Genomic DNA, 15002 nt, shown 5'->3' on the forward strand with positions numbered 1-15002 from the left:
CCGCCTCCCGGGTTCACGCCATTCTTCTGCCTCAGCCTCCCGAGTAACTGGGACTACAGGCGCCCACCACCATGCCTGGCTAATTTTTTGTGTTTTTAGTAGAGATGGGGTTTCACCGTGTTAGCCAGGATGGTCTCGATCTGACCTCGTGATCTGCCCGCCTCGGCCTCCTAAAGTGCTGGAATTACAGGTGTGAGCCTCTGTGCCCCTTCCCCTTATTTCAAATTTAAAAACTGTAATCAATACATGGAGCTCCAAATACTTAAATATTTTAATACCAGATTTCAGTGAAATATTATTATAGCACGTCCAACAGTCATGTACTTTGCTTGAAGAAAATGGTTTGATAAACATGTTATGGTCAAGATGGAGCAAAAACAGAAAAAGACTGGTAGTCTTACATCATGAAATACCGTATTTTTTCACCAGGTAGTGACCCATTTGTTATCACTAATAGTCCATATAACATGGTTTCCACTGAAGGGATAGAATGGTCTGTGATATGACCTCATCAAGTTAGAGAAAATATAACTATGTTTGAAATATATACTATTCCCTCAGCAAACAGTTCAACAGTTCCTACTCCCTAAAATGTGGTATGTTAATGCTGAGGAAGATGTAAAAAATGAACACACAATCTCTTTCATATTCCTGTGACATGAGGAAATGCACGAATAAAAAAAAATTGATAACAAAACTTATGTAACTGCTATGGAAGGGCAACTCACTCGGACATGTAGCCAAAAATGGAGACTGATGTCAACTTAGTTGGCAAAAGATTTCAATCGGTCAAAAACAAGAAAAAAAGAGATTTAAAAGCATTGTGAGGGAAGAGCATGAACAAAGCATGAGATTAATGGAGAGGACGTTCAGAGAAGGCTGTCAACCCGGAGAGGCAAGAAGAAAGACAGAAGGCGGCAAAACAAGCTTAAGAGGGGGTCATGTAAAGGGGAGAGTCTCTGAATATCTAAGAACTGACATGTGGGTGCCACTGACAGGCTGGGAAGAGGGAAGGGCTAGAAGCATTTTTGGAAGGGAAGGGTTTTAGGAAGATAGTATTTCTGATCAATGAAAGGTGGCTCAGAAGAGAAGAGAGAACTCAGAAAAGAGTTTAATAGTATAAGCAAGGAAGAATGAGGTCTTGAACTAGGGTAGCCTCAGTGGCAATTTAAAAAAAGAAATTTAAGGACCATTGCAGAGGTAAAACTTGCCTCATGATAACCGCATGGGAAAGATAATGGACTCAGAAGAGTCCAAGATGATACCGAAGTTCCTACCCTAAGTGGTAACATGTAGCATTAACATTGATAGGAAAACTTTTCTAGTCTCAAGTTCATACCAATTAATAAATGGTTTCTGGGGAACATTATAGTAACATGTTCTCCACTTGTGACTTCTATATAAATAACTGTGTTGTGTATAGATAATCCTCAAGTTGCTCAAAAATTTTATTTTCAAACTCTTTCCCAGTTTATTTAACACATCTCAGTTAGTGTAGAGGAGTGACATATGAACATGTCTTTTCACAAGATTGTTAAAAAGAATACCTTACCTCACAGAAAGGAATTCCATTGTTTCCTAAATAATATACATCTACATGAAGAAGAGGTCATTGTCCGATGACAATTTGCTAATGTGCTGTACGACAGCAGATAATTCACAATTCACAACATGTTAATAATCTGCTGGCTTTCCCATTCTGTTGTACATCTGAACCATCCCTTATTATTACAAATTGTCATGTAAAACCATTACTAGTCACTAATAATTTTGAAAGTGAATATGCCATAAAACACTCCTACATTACAGCAGAAAATAAAAGAGATACTCAGTAGTTACATTTGCCTACTTCCTATTTAACTAAAACTCTTGAAACAACACAAGTGAAAAAGACATCTAGAAAGGACTTATGGACTTTCTGCCTTCCAAAGATTTGTCGCTGATCTCCTAAAAACTGAAAATAAAGTCTTCATTAATGTGTTCATAAAGTATCAATTTTTATACACAAGAGGTATATTTCTAGATAAAATTTCCAATTTACCTTTTCCTGTTCTAAATAACTCCCACAAAACTATTCACGAATCCTAAAAATACTGTTTTATGTTACTGCATTTACCAATTATGTTAAATCTGGAACAATACATTCAAAGTGAAAATGGTAATTCAAAATGTATAACCAAAATATCTTTCCATACATTCAGAAACAAGCAGACTGTCTTCTATTTTTATGCATGTGTTGTATTTTATAAGAATATATTGTGTTACCAAATAGAACAGACCTTTGTGAATTGCTCGTGTGATGGCTCAATCTCTTTCAGTTCCTTTCTTATCTTGTTGCCACCTCTTTTGTTGCTCTTGAAATATCTTCTAGAAGCACAAAACAAAAAAGTGATTAAAATTGGGTAAATTTTAATACTTACAAAACATAATTCTGCATTAAAGAAATACTCTTTAAATCAATACCTGTGAACACTTTATTTTAGACAACGTTTATGACCAAATTTGAAACAATTGTGTTCACCACTCATGTGCTAAAACGATAACCTTTTTAATCAGTAATGGAGTAAAGAATTTTCTTTCTTGTACATATTCAACATGCACGTCCCAATTCTTGATTTCAAATGAAGAGTATTTGATGACCTTCCCTATAATTTGTTGACCACAGATAGGTAAGATCTATACAGAAATTAACTAAGAAACATTCTTTCTTATTAAGATTTTAAACACGTATTAAATCTTGGTCATTTCAATATGTACATAGATGAACCTTCCATTAATGACTGTTTTTCTGCACCTTGACCTAATCTCCAACAACAGTGTTCTTGTCTCCACTACGTGGCACACACAGTCATCCCCTAAATTTTGTCGCTCCCAATGACCATAATACCTACATAATACTAATAATAGCATTGATAAACAGCAACCATGAGCCAGATCGCATCCTGAAAAATTTAAATAAACCCGTTACATAGGAACCCTTTAATCCTCCAAACAACTCTGAAGTAGGCACTCTTACCATGTCTCCTTTCGTATATAAAGAAACTTTAGCACAGAGATAAATAATATGCCCATGGTTCCTGAGCTAGCAATGGTCAAACTGGAATTGGATCAAAAGCAGTGGGGCTCCAGAGTCCCAGCCCTTGACCACTGCAATCAGCTGTTTCTCCATCTTCCCAACATACAGCCACTACCTTCCTGCCACTGTAGGTCACTCACTTCAGTACTACAGCTCAGGAGTCTGTCAGGACCTGATGCCTATTGAATGGAGCACTTTTCACTGCCCAATGTCCCACCCCCATGTGCTCAGGTAACTCAGTCCCAGCTGAAATTCCACAGCTAGTCATCATAACCCCATCCCTGTGTCTATGCCCTGCCCAACTCTCCCTCTATCAACATGCTCGGCTACACCCCAACCCAGGAAATTCCAACCCTACAGCTGTTCTTGTACAAATATGCCAACTGGGCTCACTTTAACTTCTTAATCGCTATGATGCTGACCTCAGTTGGACCCCTAAAGCTGCATGGCAATTATATTCCCCTGGTACATGAGTCCACTAACGGGCCCCCTCTTTGGGCTCATGCTCTCTTCCTTCTTCGCTGGATTTCTGCATGAACTATTACTCCCTGAGACATTGATACAATAGGTAGATCATAAAGCTAAGCCTGATACCAACAATTTGTTCTTCCTTTTCTCCTTCTCCTTCCTCATCTTTCTGCTCATCTGTGGTGAACTCTTCAAGGACATTCGGCAACTTCAGAGAAATTCTGTAGTCACGTTTCTGCCTATAACACATAATAAGTAACAAGATCATACATCATAGAGAGATGAAAAACTAATCCTATTCAAACCAAAACTGACTTGACATAGTTTATACTATAAAGTAGCAAGGGAGTAATAGCAGCTGAAATCTTTTTGGGAAAAGGTGAAATGAGTTACTCTCATTCTGAAAGGATCCTTTCCTAACTGACTACTAGAGCAGCTATCTTATATTCTTTACGTGTTGAAGACTAAGGAGGGTTTACTGCACTATAAATTTCCCAGAAACAATCATTTTCTCCAAGAGCAGTTTACTTTTCATTTCTTCTTACTAAATAACATATGGGTTCTCATAAGTAGGTTCGAGAATATTGTAGCCATTCATCCCGTAAGATTTCCCAAAAGAAATACTTCACTTAACTATTTCTCCACTTTGGCACAACAATGATTTCGTAAAAGGAATAGTGAAAACAGTTTAACTAATAACTTATTTACAACATAAGGTTATCCCTTTCTACATAATTGAATATTGTTAAGAATCTACAGACTAAACATTGAAGACATTTATCTTATATTCAGCCACCATATTTCTAGAAATGGCTAAACATTAATTTACAGGAAGACTATTTTATTTATTTATTTTTTTTGAGACAGAGTCTCGCTCTGTGGCCCAGGCTGGAGTGCAGTGGCCGGATCTCAGCTCACTGCAAGCTCCGCCTCCCGGGTTCACGCCATTCTCCTGCCTCAGCCTCCCGAGTAGCTGGGACTACAGGCGCCCGCCACCTCGCCTGGCTAGTTTTTTGTATTTTTTAGTAGAGACGGGGTTTCACCGTGTTAGCCAGGATGGTCTCGATCTCCTGACCTCGTGATCCACCCGTTTCGGCCTCCCAAAGTGCTAGGATTACAGGCTTGAGCCACCGCGCCCGGCCCCAGGAAGGCTATTTTTATCTGGAAGGCAAAAAGAGGTCATCTTCATTGGCTTCTAGGTAATATCTCTCAATTCTGTTAAACTGAGGTTATAAAACTAAAGAAACTTACCTGCTTAGGGAACAATCAAGTAAAATATGTTCTTCACTAGAGATGCCAATATGTAGATGCCAATGATATAAATATCATGATGCAAAAAAGCCAACAATCATACCTTTTTAGTTGCATTGTTCTCAAAACGTTTTTAACTCTATTCTTTATTTCACTGCAAGCTTTTGCAATCTTTTCACTCCTTTTTCTCTTTGCAGCAAGATCCTCTTTAATGTCAGCTAGATAGTAAATGAATATGCATTAAAAGTTCATGTTGAAAACTAGTTTCTTTGCATATATTGAAATCAATATGTGACTTGATGGTTCAGCAATATCAGAAGGACATTTAAAATGTAAAATGCAAAGATCATTTTACAAAGCAAGATTTACTCACTTTATGTAAAACCTTTCAGGTATTAATATTAGTATTCCAATTTCAATTGGTATAACAGCAAATCACTTAATTGACGGATGATGATAAAAAGCAAATAATTAAAACAGTTCCTTTTCTTTTTTCTGGGACGGAGTATCCCTCTGTCGCCCAGGCTGGAGTGCAGTGGCGCGATCTTGGCTCACTGCAAGCTCCACCTCCCGGGTTCATGCCATTCTCCTGCCTCAGTCTTCCTAGTAGCTGGGACTACAGGCGTCCGCCACCACGCCCGGCTAATTTTTTTGTATTTTTAGTAGAGATGGTTTCACCGTGTTAGCCAGGATGGTCTCCATCTCCTGACCTCGTGATCCGCCCGCCTCGGCCTCCCAAAGTGCTGGGATTACAGGCGTGAGCCACCGCGCCCAGCCACAGACTTTAATTTCTACATTTATAAAATGTCCTACAATTCAAAGGACATATTTTTGTGAAATACTGTCACAACTCATTACGTAAAGCACAAAAAAGTATCTTATTTAATAAGACCATCAAAAGGGTAGAAATAATACACAATAAGCAAAGTATTTTTAATCAATCTCGTGGTTGATGCTATTAACTGTATTTTAATAAAAGAAGCAATGTCCATGGGTATAAACATTTAGGTTTAAACAGATAAAGAAATACATTCAAAAACACGTTTGAAATATTTTCTGAGAGCTTTTTATCTGACATTTTTACCCATAGTGTGGTGTTTCAGAAAACTGTAATACTGCAAGGAATGCTTTCCCAAACATGGTTTCACATCAGAGATCTACCATCAATTGCTAAGAATAGTTTTCGGCAATCATAGAAGAGCTGCACCATAATACAAATATTTTTTACATATGGTATCCATCTATAATGCTCAATGTATTAGGAAGCTCACAAAACCAGCACTTTGTCACCACCAAGCAGAGCAAAGTTTTCCAAATATACTGCTTGTATGAATTATCACTATAGAAGAGCTGAAAATTAAAGTAAGCTTTTTAAAAATAAGAGTATTGTCTCCATCGTCTCTACAGAAATTTTCTCAAACTTTTTTGAAGATATGGTCCTATAACAGTGCAACTAATATTTCACATGGCAATATAAAGTTTATGAGTTTTTGGATCCAATTACATGTTTCTCACTGGGTAGAAAGGTTGTCTTTCCTTTTCTACTACACAATTTATTACTGGAATAATAATAGAAAATCATCATTTTAGATAATTCAATTTTCCCTGGTACTTTAAAGAAAACAAAATCAGAAAGTTGTGACAATAGCTAAATTATGAACATGAAAAGCTCATGTTAAAAACTTTGAGTACATACAGACAGGAAGAGGGGAACAACACACACCTGGGCCTACTTGAGGGTGGAGGGTAGGAGGAGGGTGAGGATTGAAAACCACCCATCAGGTACTATGCTTATAATCTGGGTGACAAAATAATCTGTATACCAAACCCCTGTGACACGCAATTTATCTATGTAACAAACCTGCATATGTACCACCAAACCTAAGGTAAAAGCTAAAAAAAACCTGATATATGACTTAATGTGTGTACACTGAAAGGAATGAATAGAGCTGTTTCTCCTCCAATGTCCTCTAATATCCCCCAAACAATTAAATTTCCACGTGTATGAAAGAAAAGCCATCCCTCTTGCCATTATTAGAAGCATCCTCACATTCTGCATGAACAATTAAAAAGGTAAGTAAGAAAAATTATCAGATTACATTAAATGCTATATATGAGAAGAAGGCATTTAAGACCATCTTGTCATCCACTAATTCATATAACCTACTGTAACAGTTGTATGGTTAAAAACAATTTTCATAAACCACAAATAGCTCGTAAAATATACCTGCAATATCTTCTAGCTCCTTGGTATCAACCCTGTAAAAAAAAGTTGCAACAAAATTTTAACATAATGCTACACAAAATGCCATGTTTGTTGGGAAGAAATGTTTTATGTGAAATGTTCTGCATAGAACAGAACAGTGATGACATGATCCAAAGCTGACTTTTCCTAAAGACCTTATCCGACAGGCAAAAGTGACTTAAACACTTTACCCCACGTGTTCATCTGTTTCAGCAAAAGGTTCTCTTTCCTGATGCTCATCAGTCACATCTCCCTTCTTTGTCTCTGTAACAGGTTTTCTTTCCTCATGCTCATAACTTACTGGAGCCTTTCCTGCATTAAAATAAAAAAGACAAACTTTTTTAGAGGAAGACGCTGTTGTGGACATTTTTTTTTTTTTTTTTTTTTTTTTTTGTAGAGAAACGTACTATTTGTAGACTTTGTAGATTTGGAAGCCCTTCGGGCTCAAGTCCTAGTAAACAACGTTCACAGGTCAGACCCCTTGGATGTCAGGACAGCACCCATGGAGAAGAGCTGCTTTGAGAGCATTTGTAACCCTGCTATGAGGGGGAGCCTCCCACGGGAAGCCTAAGGCCCTTGAGCCTGCGTTGAAAACCTGGGGCATCTTAGCACACGCACGGTGGACTCCAAAGCCACGAAGGGGTCGGGGGCCTCGGGCTGCCCGTGTGCCCCCAGCGCAGAAAGCAGGCAGACTGTCAGGCGTGCACCTTCTTCCATATCCCCTTGGACTGTGTTTACCCGCAAGCTCCATTTCCTGGGCGACCGTAACTTGAGCCTCCAACTGGTCCTTGGCAGCCATCCTGCTGCGCTTCCTGCCCACGGGCTGCATGGCTGGCTGTCCTGGGAAGCTAGAGGCAGCCTCTGAACCTGGTGAGTACAAAGACACACTAAGGAAACTAAGGAAACGAGGCGTGTTAAATGAAAGCCATCAGGATCGCGGGTTCAAGGGCGCCCCGAGTCCCCTGTGGGAGCAGGAGGGGACGCGGAGAAGATGCCATCATCCTTTCCTGTCCTGGCCCGTCCAGCGCTTCCCTGGGGCTGGCTGCAGAGCTCGCAGAATTCCGCGGCCTCTGCGGGATTCCTGCAGTACCCTTGGGACAGAGCTTGGCCCTGCCCCTGGGTTCCCCAGCGACCCCATGTAGTCAGGAGGGCCGCGGGGTGACACAGGATCTCCCCAACCATCTCCATGGATTGAGCCGGTGTGCACCTGTTTCTGACAGTCAGGGACAGGGACTGCCCACTAGCCAGCCTGAACGCCCAGGGAACCCCTGGTCACCCCAAGTATCCCGTCTTGATGGGCGGCCAGACAAGACAGACCCATGTCGACCCCCCCAGCCTCCCTCCCACAAACGCTGCACACATGTACAGGCCTCCGGGACCCTCCTGGGCCCTGGGGACCACTCAGGCAGCTCCAGCTCCCTGCCCTGCCCATTTCCTCGCAGGTCAACCTGGCTGCCCCGCCCTTCACACCCTCTTCCCCAAAGAGCCTCATGCCCGCCTTCCCCGCATATCCACCGAAGGCACCTCGCCTGAGGGATCCCTGATCTTGCTCCCTCAGAGGACCTGAAGAGGCTGGCACCACGAAAGCTCACTGCCTGGTTCCTGGGTTCTCGCGAGAGCAGCCGGCCTGGCTGCCCGCGCTCCTCGCTGATTGGTCAGCTCAGTGCGCATGCAGGTGGCGTGCGGCATGGGGCCACGCCCCCTGCCGGCACACCCTCCCGCTCAGGGACTGTCCATGGCTGCTGTGGACTGATTGGGTGGCTCTCTGAGGCCTCTGTCCCCACGATTTTCCAGCTCCTCATCCTGGTGAAGGAAGCAAGGACCCGGGAGTGGGGAGTGCCAGAGGACCCTGCCCTAAGGAATGGAGGCCAAGTGAACGGGGCTTAGGACCTTCCCCCAGGCTCGTTCCAGCCACTCCTGCCCCTTCGGGTGGAATGGCCATCACCCCTGCGGGTGGGGCCCAGGCTCCCTCCCATGCCCTGTGTGCTTCCAACACGCCCAGCTGCATCCTTTTTATCAATGCATTGTGCTTTTATGTTTTATCTAAGAAAATTGTTGACTCCCAGCAGCGGCAGGTAATTTTCTCCTATCCTACTTCATTCTCTCACACTGGGTATTGCATGATTCTGTAGTGGATATACAAAGTTAAAGACTTTGTCTAGATTTCTCATGATGTGATCATTTCTTTTCTTTCTTTCTTTCTTTCTTTCTTTCTTTCTTTCTTTTTTTTTTTTTTTTTGAGATGGGGTCTTGCTCTGTCACCCAGGCTGGGCTGCAATGGTGCAATCACTGCTCACTGTAGCCTCAAATTCCCACGCTCAAATGATCCTCCCACCTCAGCCTCCCAAGTAGCTGGGACTACAGGCGTGTCCCATCATGCCCGGCTAATTTTATTTTATTTTATTTTATTTATTTATTTTTACAGACAGAGTCTCACTCTGTCGCCCAGGCTGGAGTGCAGTGGCGCGATCTCGGCTTACTGCAATCTCTGCCTCCTGGGTTCAAGCAATTCTCCTGCCTCAGCCTCCCGAGTAGCTGGGACTACAGGCACACGCCACCATGCCTGGCTGATTTTTTTTTTTTTTTTTTTTTTTTGTATTTTAGTAGAGACAGGGTTTCACCATGTTGCCCAGGCTGGTCTCAAACTCCTGAGCTCAGGCAGTCTGCCCGCCTCGGCCTCCCAAAGTGCTAGCATTACAGGCATGAGCCACTGCTCCCAGCCAATTTTGTTTATTTTTTGCAGAGATGAGGTCTCACTATGTTGCCCAGGCTGGTCTGGAACTCCTGGGCTAAGCGATCCACCCGCCTCAGCCTCCCAAAGTGCTGGGGTTACAGGCGTGAGCCATCGTGCCCAGCCCGATTATTTCCACGGCTGGGTTGGAAGCCATCTTCCCCTGACAAGGCAGCTCACCTTTATTTCTAAGAGTTCTCTATAACCTAAAGAGAATCCCTAATTACTGAAACTAAATACTACCAGCTGTCCCCATTTCCCCACAATCTACTTGGTACCCAAATTAGCCAATGAGACATCTTGGGCAATTTTAAGCCATGATTGCCTCAGGTTTCCCTCTCTTTCGAGCTTAAGATGTGTAACATTAAGAAAGAAGACAAATCTTGCAGAGGGCTTTGTGCAACCAGTCTTACAGCTTTCTATCCCATCTGGATCAATGTAATTTTCATATGCTTCATCAAAGATTTCAGCTGAAAGTACTATACCAGGTTCTGTCTATAATTGGAAACACATACACACATACACCAACTACTGGTATTCAGCTAAGAATTCAATGCCGGCTCATTTTTCTTTAAAAGAATGTCAAATCAAGGAACAATTCTCCATCGCAAAGCGGAAGTTGATGTCAGGTGAAGACAAATGGGGATTACAGAGCTACTTCTTTGGCATAACTGCCTAGAAACAAACTGAAAAGGATTCTGCAATTTTAAATAGGCACAAAGACATTCTTTTCAGAACACCAAGTGTCCAAGTTACAAAACCCTGAAAAAATTCTTCTTTTAAACTTTCGGATGGAGCAATTTATCTCTTTTTCCCAGCTGGAGTATTTGTGAGGTGTCTCTCAGAAAGAAACAACTCAATACACAAATCATTAAGCCTTTGTAAAGGGAGGAAGTCTATTTGAAGCAACTCTCCGCTGAGGAAACAGGTTTTGTGAACTAACCAAAGCCTTTAGGGCAAACATGGTCACTTCAATTTTTTTTTTTTTCCCCCACTGGAGGTTATCTACAAAGACCACAGGAAATGTTTAAGCAAATTTAAAGGCGATTTCTCAAGAGTTATTAGAATAAGTACAGTAATTTAGAGAATTGGTTTCTAATAACTGGAGGCATAACCCCCTCTTACCCCCAACACCCTACTCCACCCTATGTGAATCGAATGACAAGTAAGGATAATGCTTCATAACAAATGTAGAAATAACACCAATTTTCAAAGCAGCCCTTGCTCTTTTATTGCTGTCATTGAGAACTAACTGAAAGAAATGCACCCCTTGGATTCATAGACAGACAGAGGGACAAACAGATGGCTGGATATGTGATAAGCAACAACAGTATGGCCAAATGTCAATGATGGAATCTAGGTGGTGGGAACATGAATGTTTTCCATGAAATTCTTTCAACTTTTCTGTGTATTTGAAATTTCTAATAATAAAATGTTGGAAAACAATTGTTCATTTTGAAAACATCTAGAAATCTAAGATGTGATCACTGGGTTAAAGACTATATACATCCATACTCTGTAGCCTGAATTAGTGATTTACGCTCTAATAGCCAATCAAATTGCTCATTTATCAGACAGGGCTGGTAGCACAGGAGATGGAAGTTTCTCTACTGATAATCCTCCAGATGTTTGAGGGCTTCATGTTCATTTACATTTCAGTCTTTTCTCCAATTCTTAGACTGTTAGCAAAAGTTTATACTCAAATGAAGCAGCAAATTCTAGGCTCCAGCTGTTTAAGAATAAATGAAACATTCATGTCTTTCAGAAAGGCTTATCTGATGTACTCTGCACAAATACGCTCACCTATGATCTTCTCTGTGCAGACTCTATCAGGGCCGTTCTCAATGGGCTTTTCAAGACTCTCTCCAATCAGATTATAATTCCTTCAAGGGCAGTTCTTTGTCAACTTTGCTTCTCCAGCACTCAGCACCATGACTGGCACATGGTGTGCCGTCAGCAAATGCTGTGTTTGCTATATGTGAATTAATGCTGTGCATACATGTAGAGACATAGGCTCAGACCCTCTCATCAAATGGCAAAGTCTACCACCCAGTCCTGAGAATTACATCTCAGCTTAGAGCAGAGGGGCCTCACCCTGGCGTCTCCTGGAATCACTCAGGAAATTTCAAAACACACTGCTGCCTCCATCCTACCCACTGAGTTTCTGATTAACTGTGTTGGAGTTTGGCCTGGGTCTCAGGATGGTGAAATCTCCCCAGATGATAGAAAAGTGCATGCAGCACTGAGAATTCCAGGGTTTGGACTTTACAAGCCACCAGGTAATTTCATTTTCACTCACCTTCTTTCCTTTGATTCTCAGGACAAGCTACCAGGTCTCCAGGACTGAAGGTTATCATCTAAGTTGATGTTCTCAACTGGAGGTAATTCCACCCCCCCACCCCCTACCAGGAGACAGTTGGCAATGTCTGGAGGTATTTTTGGTTTTTATAGCTAGGGATGGAGGTGCTACTGGCATCTTGTGGGTAGAAGCCAGGGATGCTGCTAAACATCCTGCAATGCACAGGACAGCCCCACCACAAAGTATTATCTGGCTCCCAATGCCAACAGTGTTGAGATTGACACACCGTGGTCTATTGTAACTGTTTGATTAGCTAGGGCTTTCTTAACCAAAGTAATCTCCTTTGTGCACTGTGTGCCCATGGCCTGTATAAGACAGACAATTGCACAACAATTTATCCCAGAGTACATCTGAGTCAACTGTTGATGTTACATGTTGGATTGGCTCCAGCAAATGAAGAGCTGACATTCAATGAGTGTTCCCTTTGTGCCAGGCACATTATATACATGGCCATATGTTCCTCCCAGCAATCTTGAGAAAGAGAGGGAGAGATTCTAAATTTGAAAACTAAACTCATTATACAAGGTCATACATTGAATTAAGAGTTTGAACCTTTAACAACAAGCTCAAGACAAGAAGTTGCCTCAGATCCTTAATAGGTTGCCTTAATATAAAATTAATAGGCCGGGCGCGGTGGCTCAAGCCTGTAATCCCAGCACTTTGGGAGGCCGAGACGGGCGGATCACGAGGTCACAAGATCAAGACCATCCTAGCTAACATGGTGAAACCCCGTCTCTACTAAAAAAATACAAAAAACTAGCCGGGCGAGGTGGCGGGCGCCTGTAGTCCCAGCTACTCCGGAGGCTGAGGCAGGAGAATGGCGTGAACCCGGGAGGCGGAGCTTGCAGTGAGCTGAGATCCAGCCACTGCACTCCAGCCTGGGTGCCAGAGCGAGACTCCATCTCAAAAAAAAAAAAAAAATATATATATATATATAAAATTAATAATGCCCTATGTTTCTCAAAACCCCTTGTTTGAGAAACTCAAGCCTAATACATTGTTCATCTTTCCTGCTCTTATTGAATGGAATTGATGTGCCATTCAAGCCTAATCATTAACAAGACATACCAGTACCCTTTCCTTGTAATCCTAACTTCCTCAACCCCACTAAGGATCCACAAAATACCTTTTAAGGTGAAGTTCTAATCACTTTCACATTATTGTAACCATGGCTTATGGCTTATCTTTGTTGTCATGGATAATTGAGACAACTGTGTGGGAATGGCAACTTATGAATGATCTAACAATAGGCCTATTAATATAGCAGTAAATGTCACAGTTATAATAGAAGGTACCATGCTTACACAGAGTATTGCCAGACCTAGCACAATTTCTGGCATAAGGTTTGTGCTTAATAAATGCTTGCTGGATGAACCAATGAAGTAATCAAATGAGTCGGAATAAGAGGTAACATATTCAAGAGATTTATAGAATGGAAGATCTAGAGTGCTTTTATTTCAGATTGATATGTTCTCTAGTGGTAACCAAAAGAGTAATAGCTGACTTTCACTTTATTATTAAAGCAAAAATAGAGCATATCAATTTTTATTTTCTCATTCTTATTTTGGTATCTAATAGTGTCACCAAATATTATATTATATGGATAACTATAGTTCCGATACATCAACATTTCTAATCTTGTTGGTAGACATTATATTTTTCTTTAAAAGAAGGATAAACAGCTTAACATGGGAAATATTTGACATTATTAGATTTCTTAAAAAGAATTTTTGTGCTTTTATCAGCCTCTGACCAATATCTACAGGACTGACTTCTCCTTTAGGCACAGAGTTGAGGGACCACAAAATTACTTCAATTTCTCTTAAAAATAGCAAGGGAAAATATTAATATAATTCAGTATGGATTATATTATCTTTATACTACCAGAGTCATAAAATATAATTTTTATTTCATGTATTATTTTATATATATAATTTTTTTTTTTTGATGGAGAAAGGGCTTCACGAAGGAAAATGTGTCTATAGCTTATCAATGTCATGCAGTGGCCCTGGATGTCACCTCTCTATATTCCACTGCCCTACTCTTTTCAAATAGCTTTTTTATTTATTAGTTTTTTGGGGTTTTTTTTCTTTTTCTTTTTTGAGGCAGAATGTCATTCTGTCGCCCAGGCTGTAGTGCAGTGGCACGATCTTAGCTCACTGCAATCTCTGCCTCCTGGGTTGAAGCAATTCTCATATCTCACTCTCCCGAGTAGCTGGGATTACAGGCATGTGCCACCACACCCGGCTAATTTTTGTATTTTTATTAGAAACAGGGTTTCACCACATTGGCCAGGCTGGTCTCGAACTCCTAACCTCAAGTGATCTCCCCACCTCAGCCTCCCAAAGTATTGGGGTTACAGGCATGAGCCACCACACATGGCCATTAATTAGCTTCCAATTCTAATTTTTTTTTTTTTTTTTGAGATGGAGTCTCACTCTGTCCCCAGGCTGGAGTGCAGTGGCGCGATCTCAGCTCACTGCAACCTCCACCTCCTGGGTTCAAGCAATTCTACTGCCTCAGCCTCCTGAGTAGCTGGGACTACAGGCGCCCGCCACCATGCCTGGCTAATTTTTTGTGTTTTTAGTAGAGATGGGATTTCACTGTGTTAGCCAGGGTGGTCGCGATCTCCTGACCTCGTGATCTGCCTGCCTTGGCCTCCCAAAGTGCTGGGATTACAGGCGTGAGCCACTGCGCCCGGCCCGATTTCAATTTTTTAAGAGAACTTTGTTTCATCATCTAAGTGACTATCTGGGTCCTTCAGTGGAGGGAGACTGGCAACTGAGGACATTTTACAACCAACTGATGACAAGGGACTGACTCAAGGTGTGGAAGAGGGGAGAGGAAATTGGTGATGTGGGAACATACCAGT

The 15002-nt window shown here is 41.6% G+C and overlaps 1 protein-coding gene across 1 annotated transcript; it reads right to left on the reverse strand.

The window, feature by feature from the left end:
- Nucleotides 1-253: 253 nt before the first annotated feature.
- Nucleotides 254-8007, reverse strand: FAM9C (family with sequence similarity 9 member C). Its single transcript, XM_077988484.1, has 6 exons — nucleotides 7779-8007; nucleotides 7232-7352; nucleotides 7023-7054; nucleotides 4899-5013; nucleotides 3675-3783; nucleotides 254-2367 (listed from the first exon to the last, which is right to left on the reverse strand). The coding sequence occupies exons 1-6, from the start codon at nucleotides 7867-7869 to the stop codon at nucleotides 2305-2307; spliced, it is 531 nt and encodes a 176-aa protein (XP_077844610.1). The 5' UTR covers nucleotides 7870-8007; the 3' UTR covers nucleotides 254-2304.
- Between the last annotated feature and the right edge of the window lie 6995 nt (nucleotides 8008-15002).

This window comes from Macaca mulatta, chromosome X (assembly GCF_049350105.2).
Source record: "Macaca mulatta isolate MMU2019108-1 chromosome X, T2T-MMU8v2.0, whole genome shotgun sequence".
NCBI classification, from domain to species: domain Eukaryota; kingdom Metazoa; phylum Chordata; class Mammalia; order Primates; family Cercopithecidae; genus Macaca; species Macaca mulatta.

Coding starts and splice junctions, on each gene's coding strand:
- FAM9C (XM_077988484.1), bottom strand. CDS start 7,869: ATGCAGCCCGTGGGCAGGAAGCGCAGCAGGATGGCTGCCAAGGACCAG. Junction 3,784..4,898: donor AGAACAATGCAACTAAAAAG/GTATGATTGTTG, acceptor TATGTGTTATAG/GCAGAAACGTGACTACAGAA. Junction 2,368..3,674: donor GAGAAAAGGAAGAACAAATT/GTTGGTATCAGG, acceptor TTGTGCTTCTAG/AAGATATTTCAAGAGCAACA.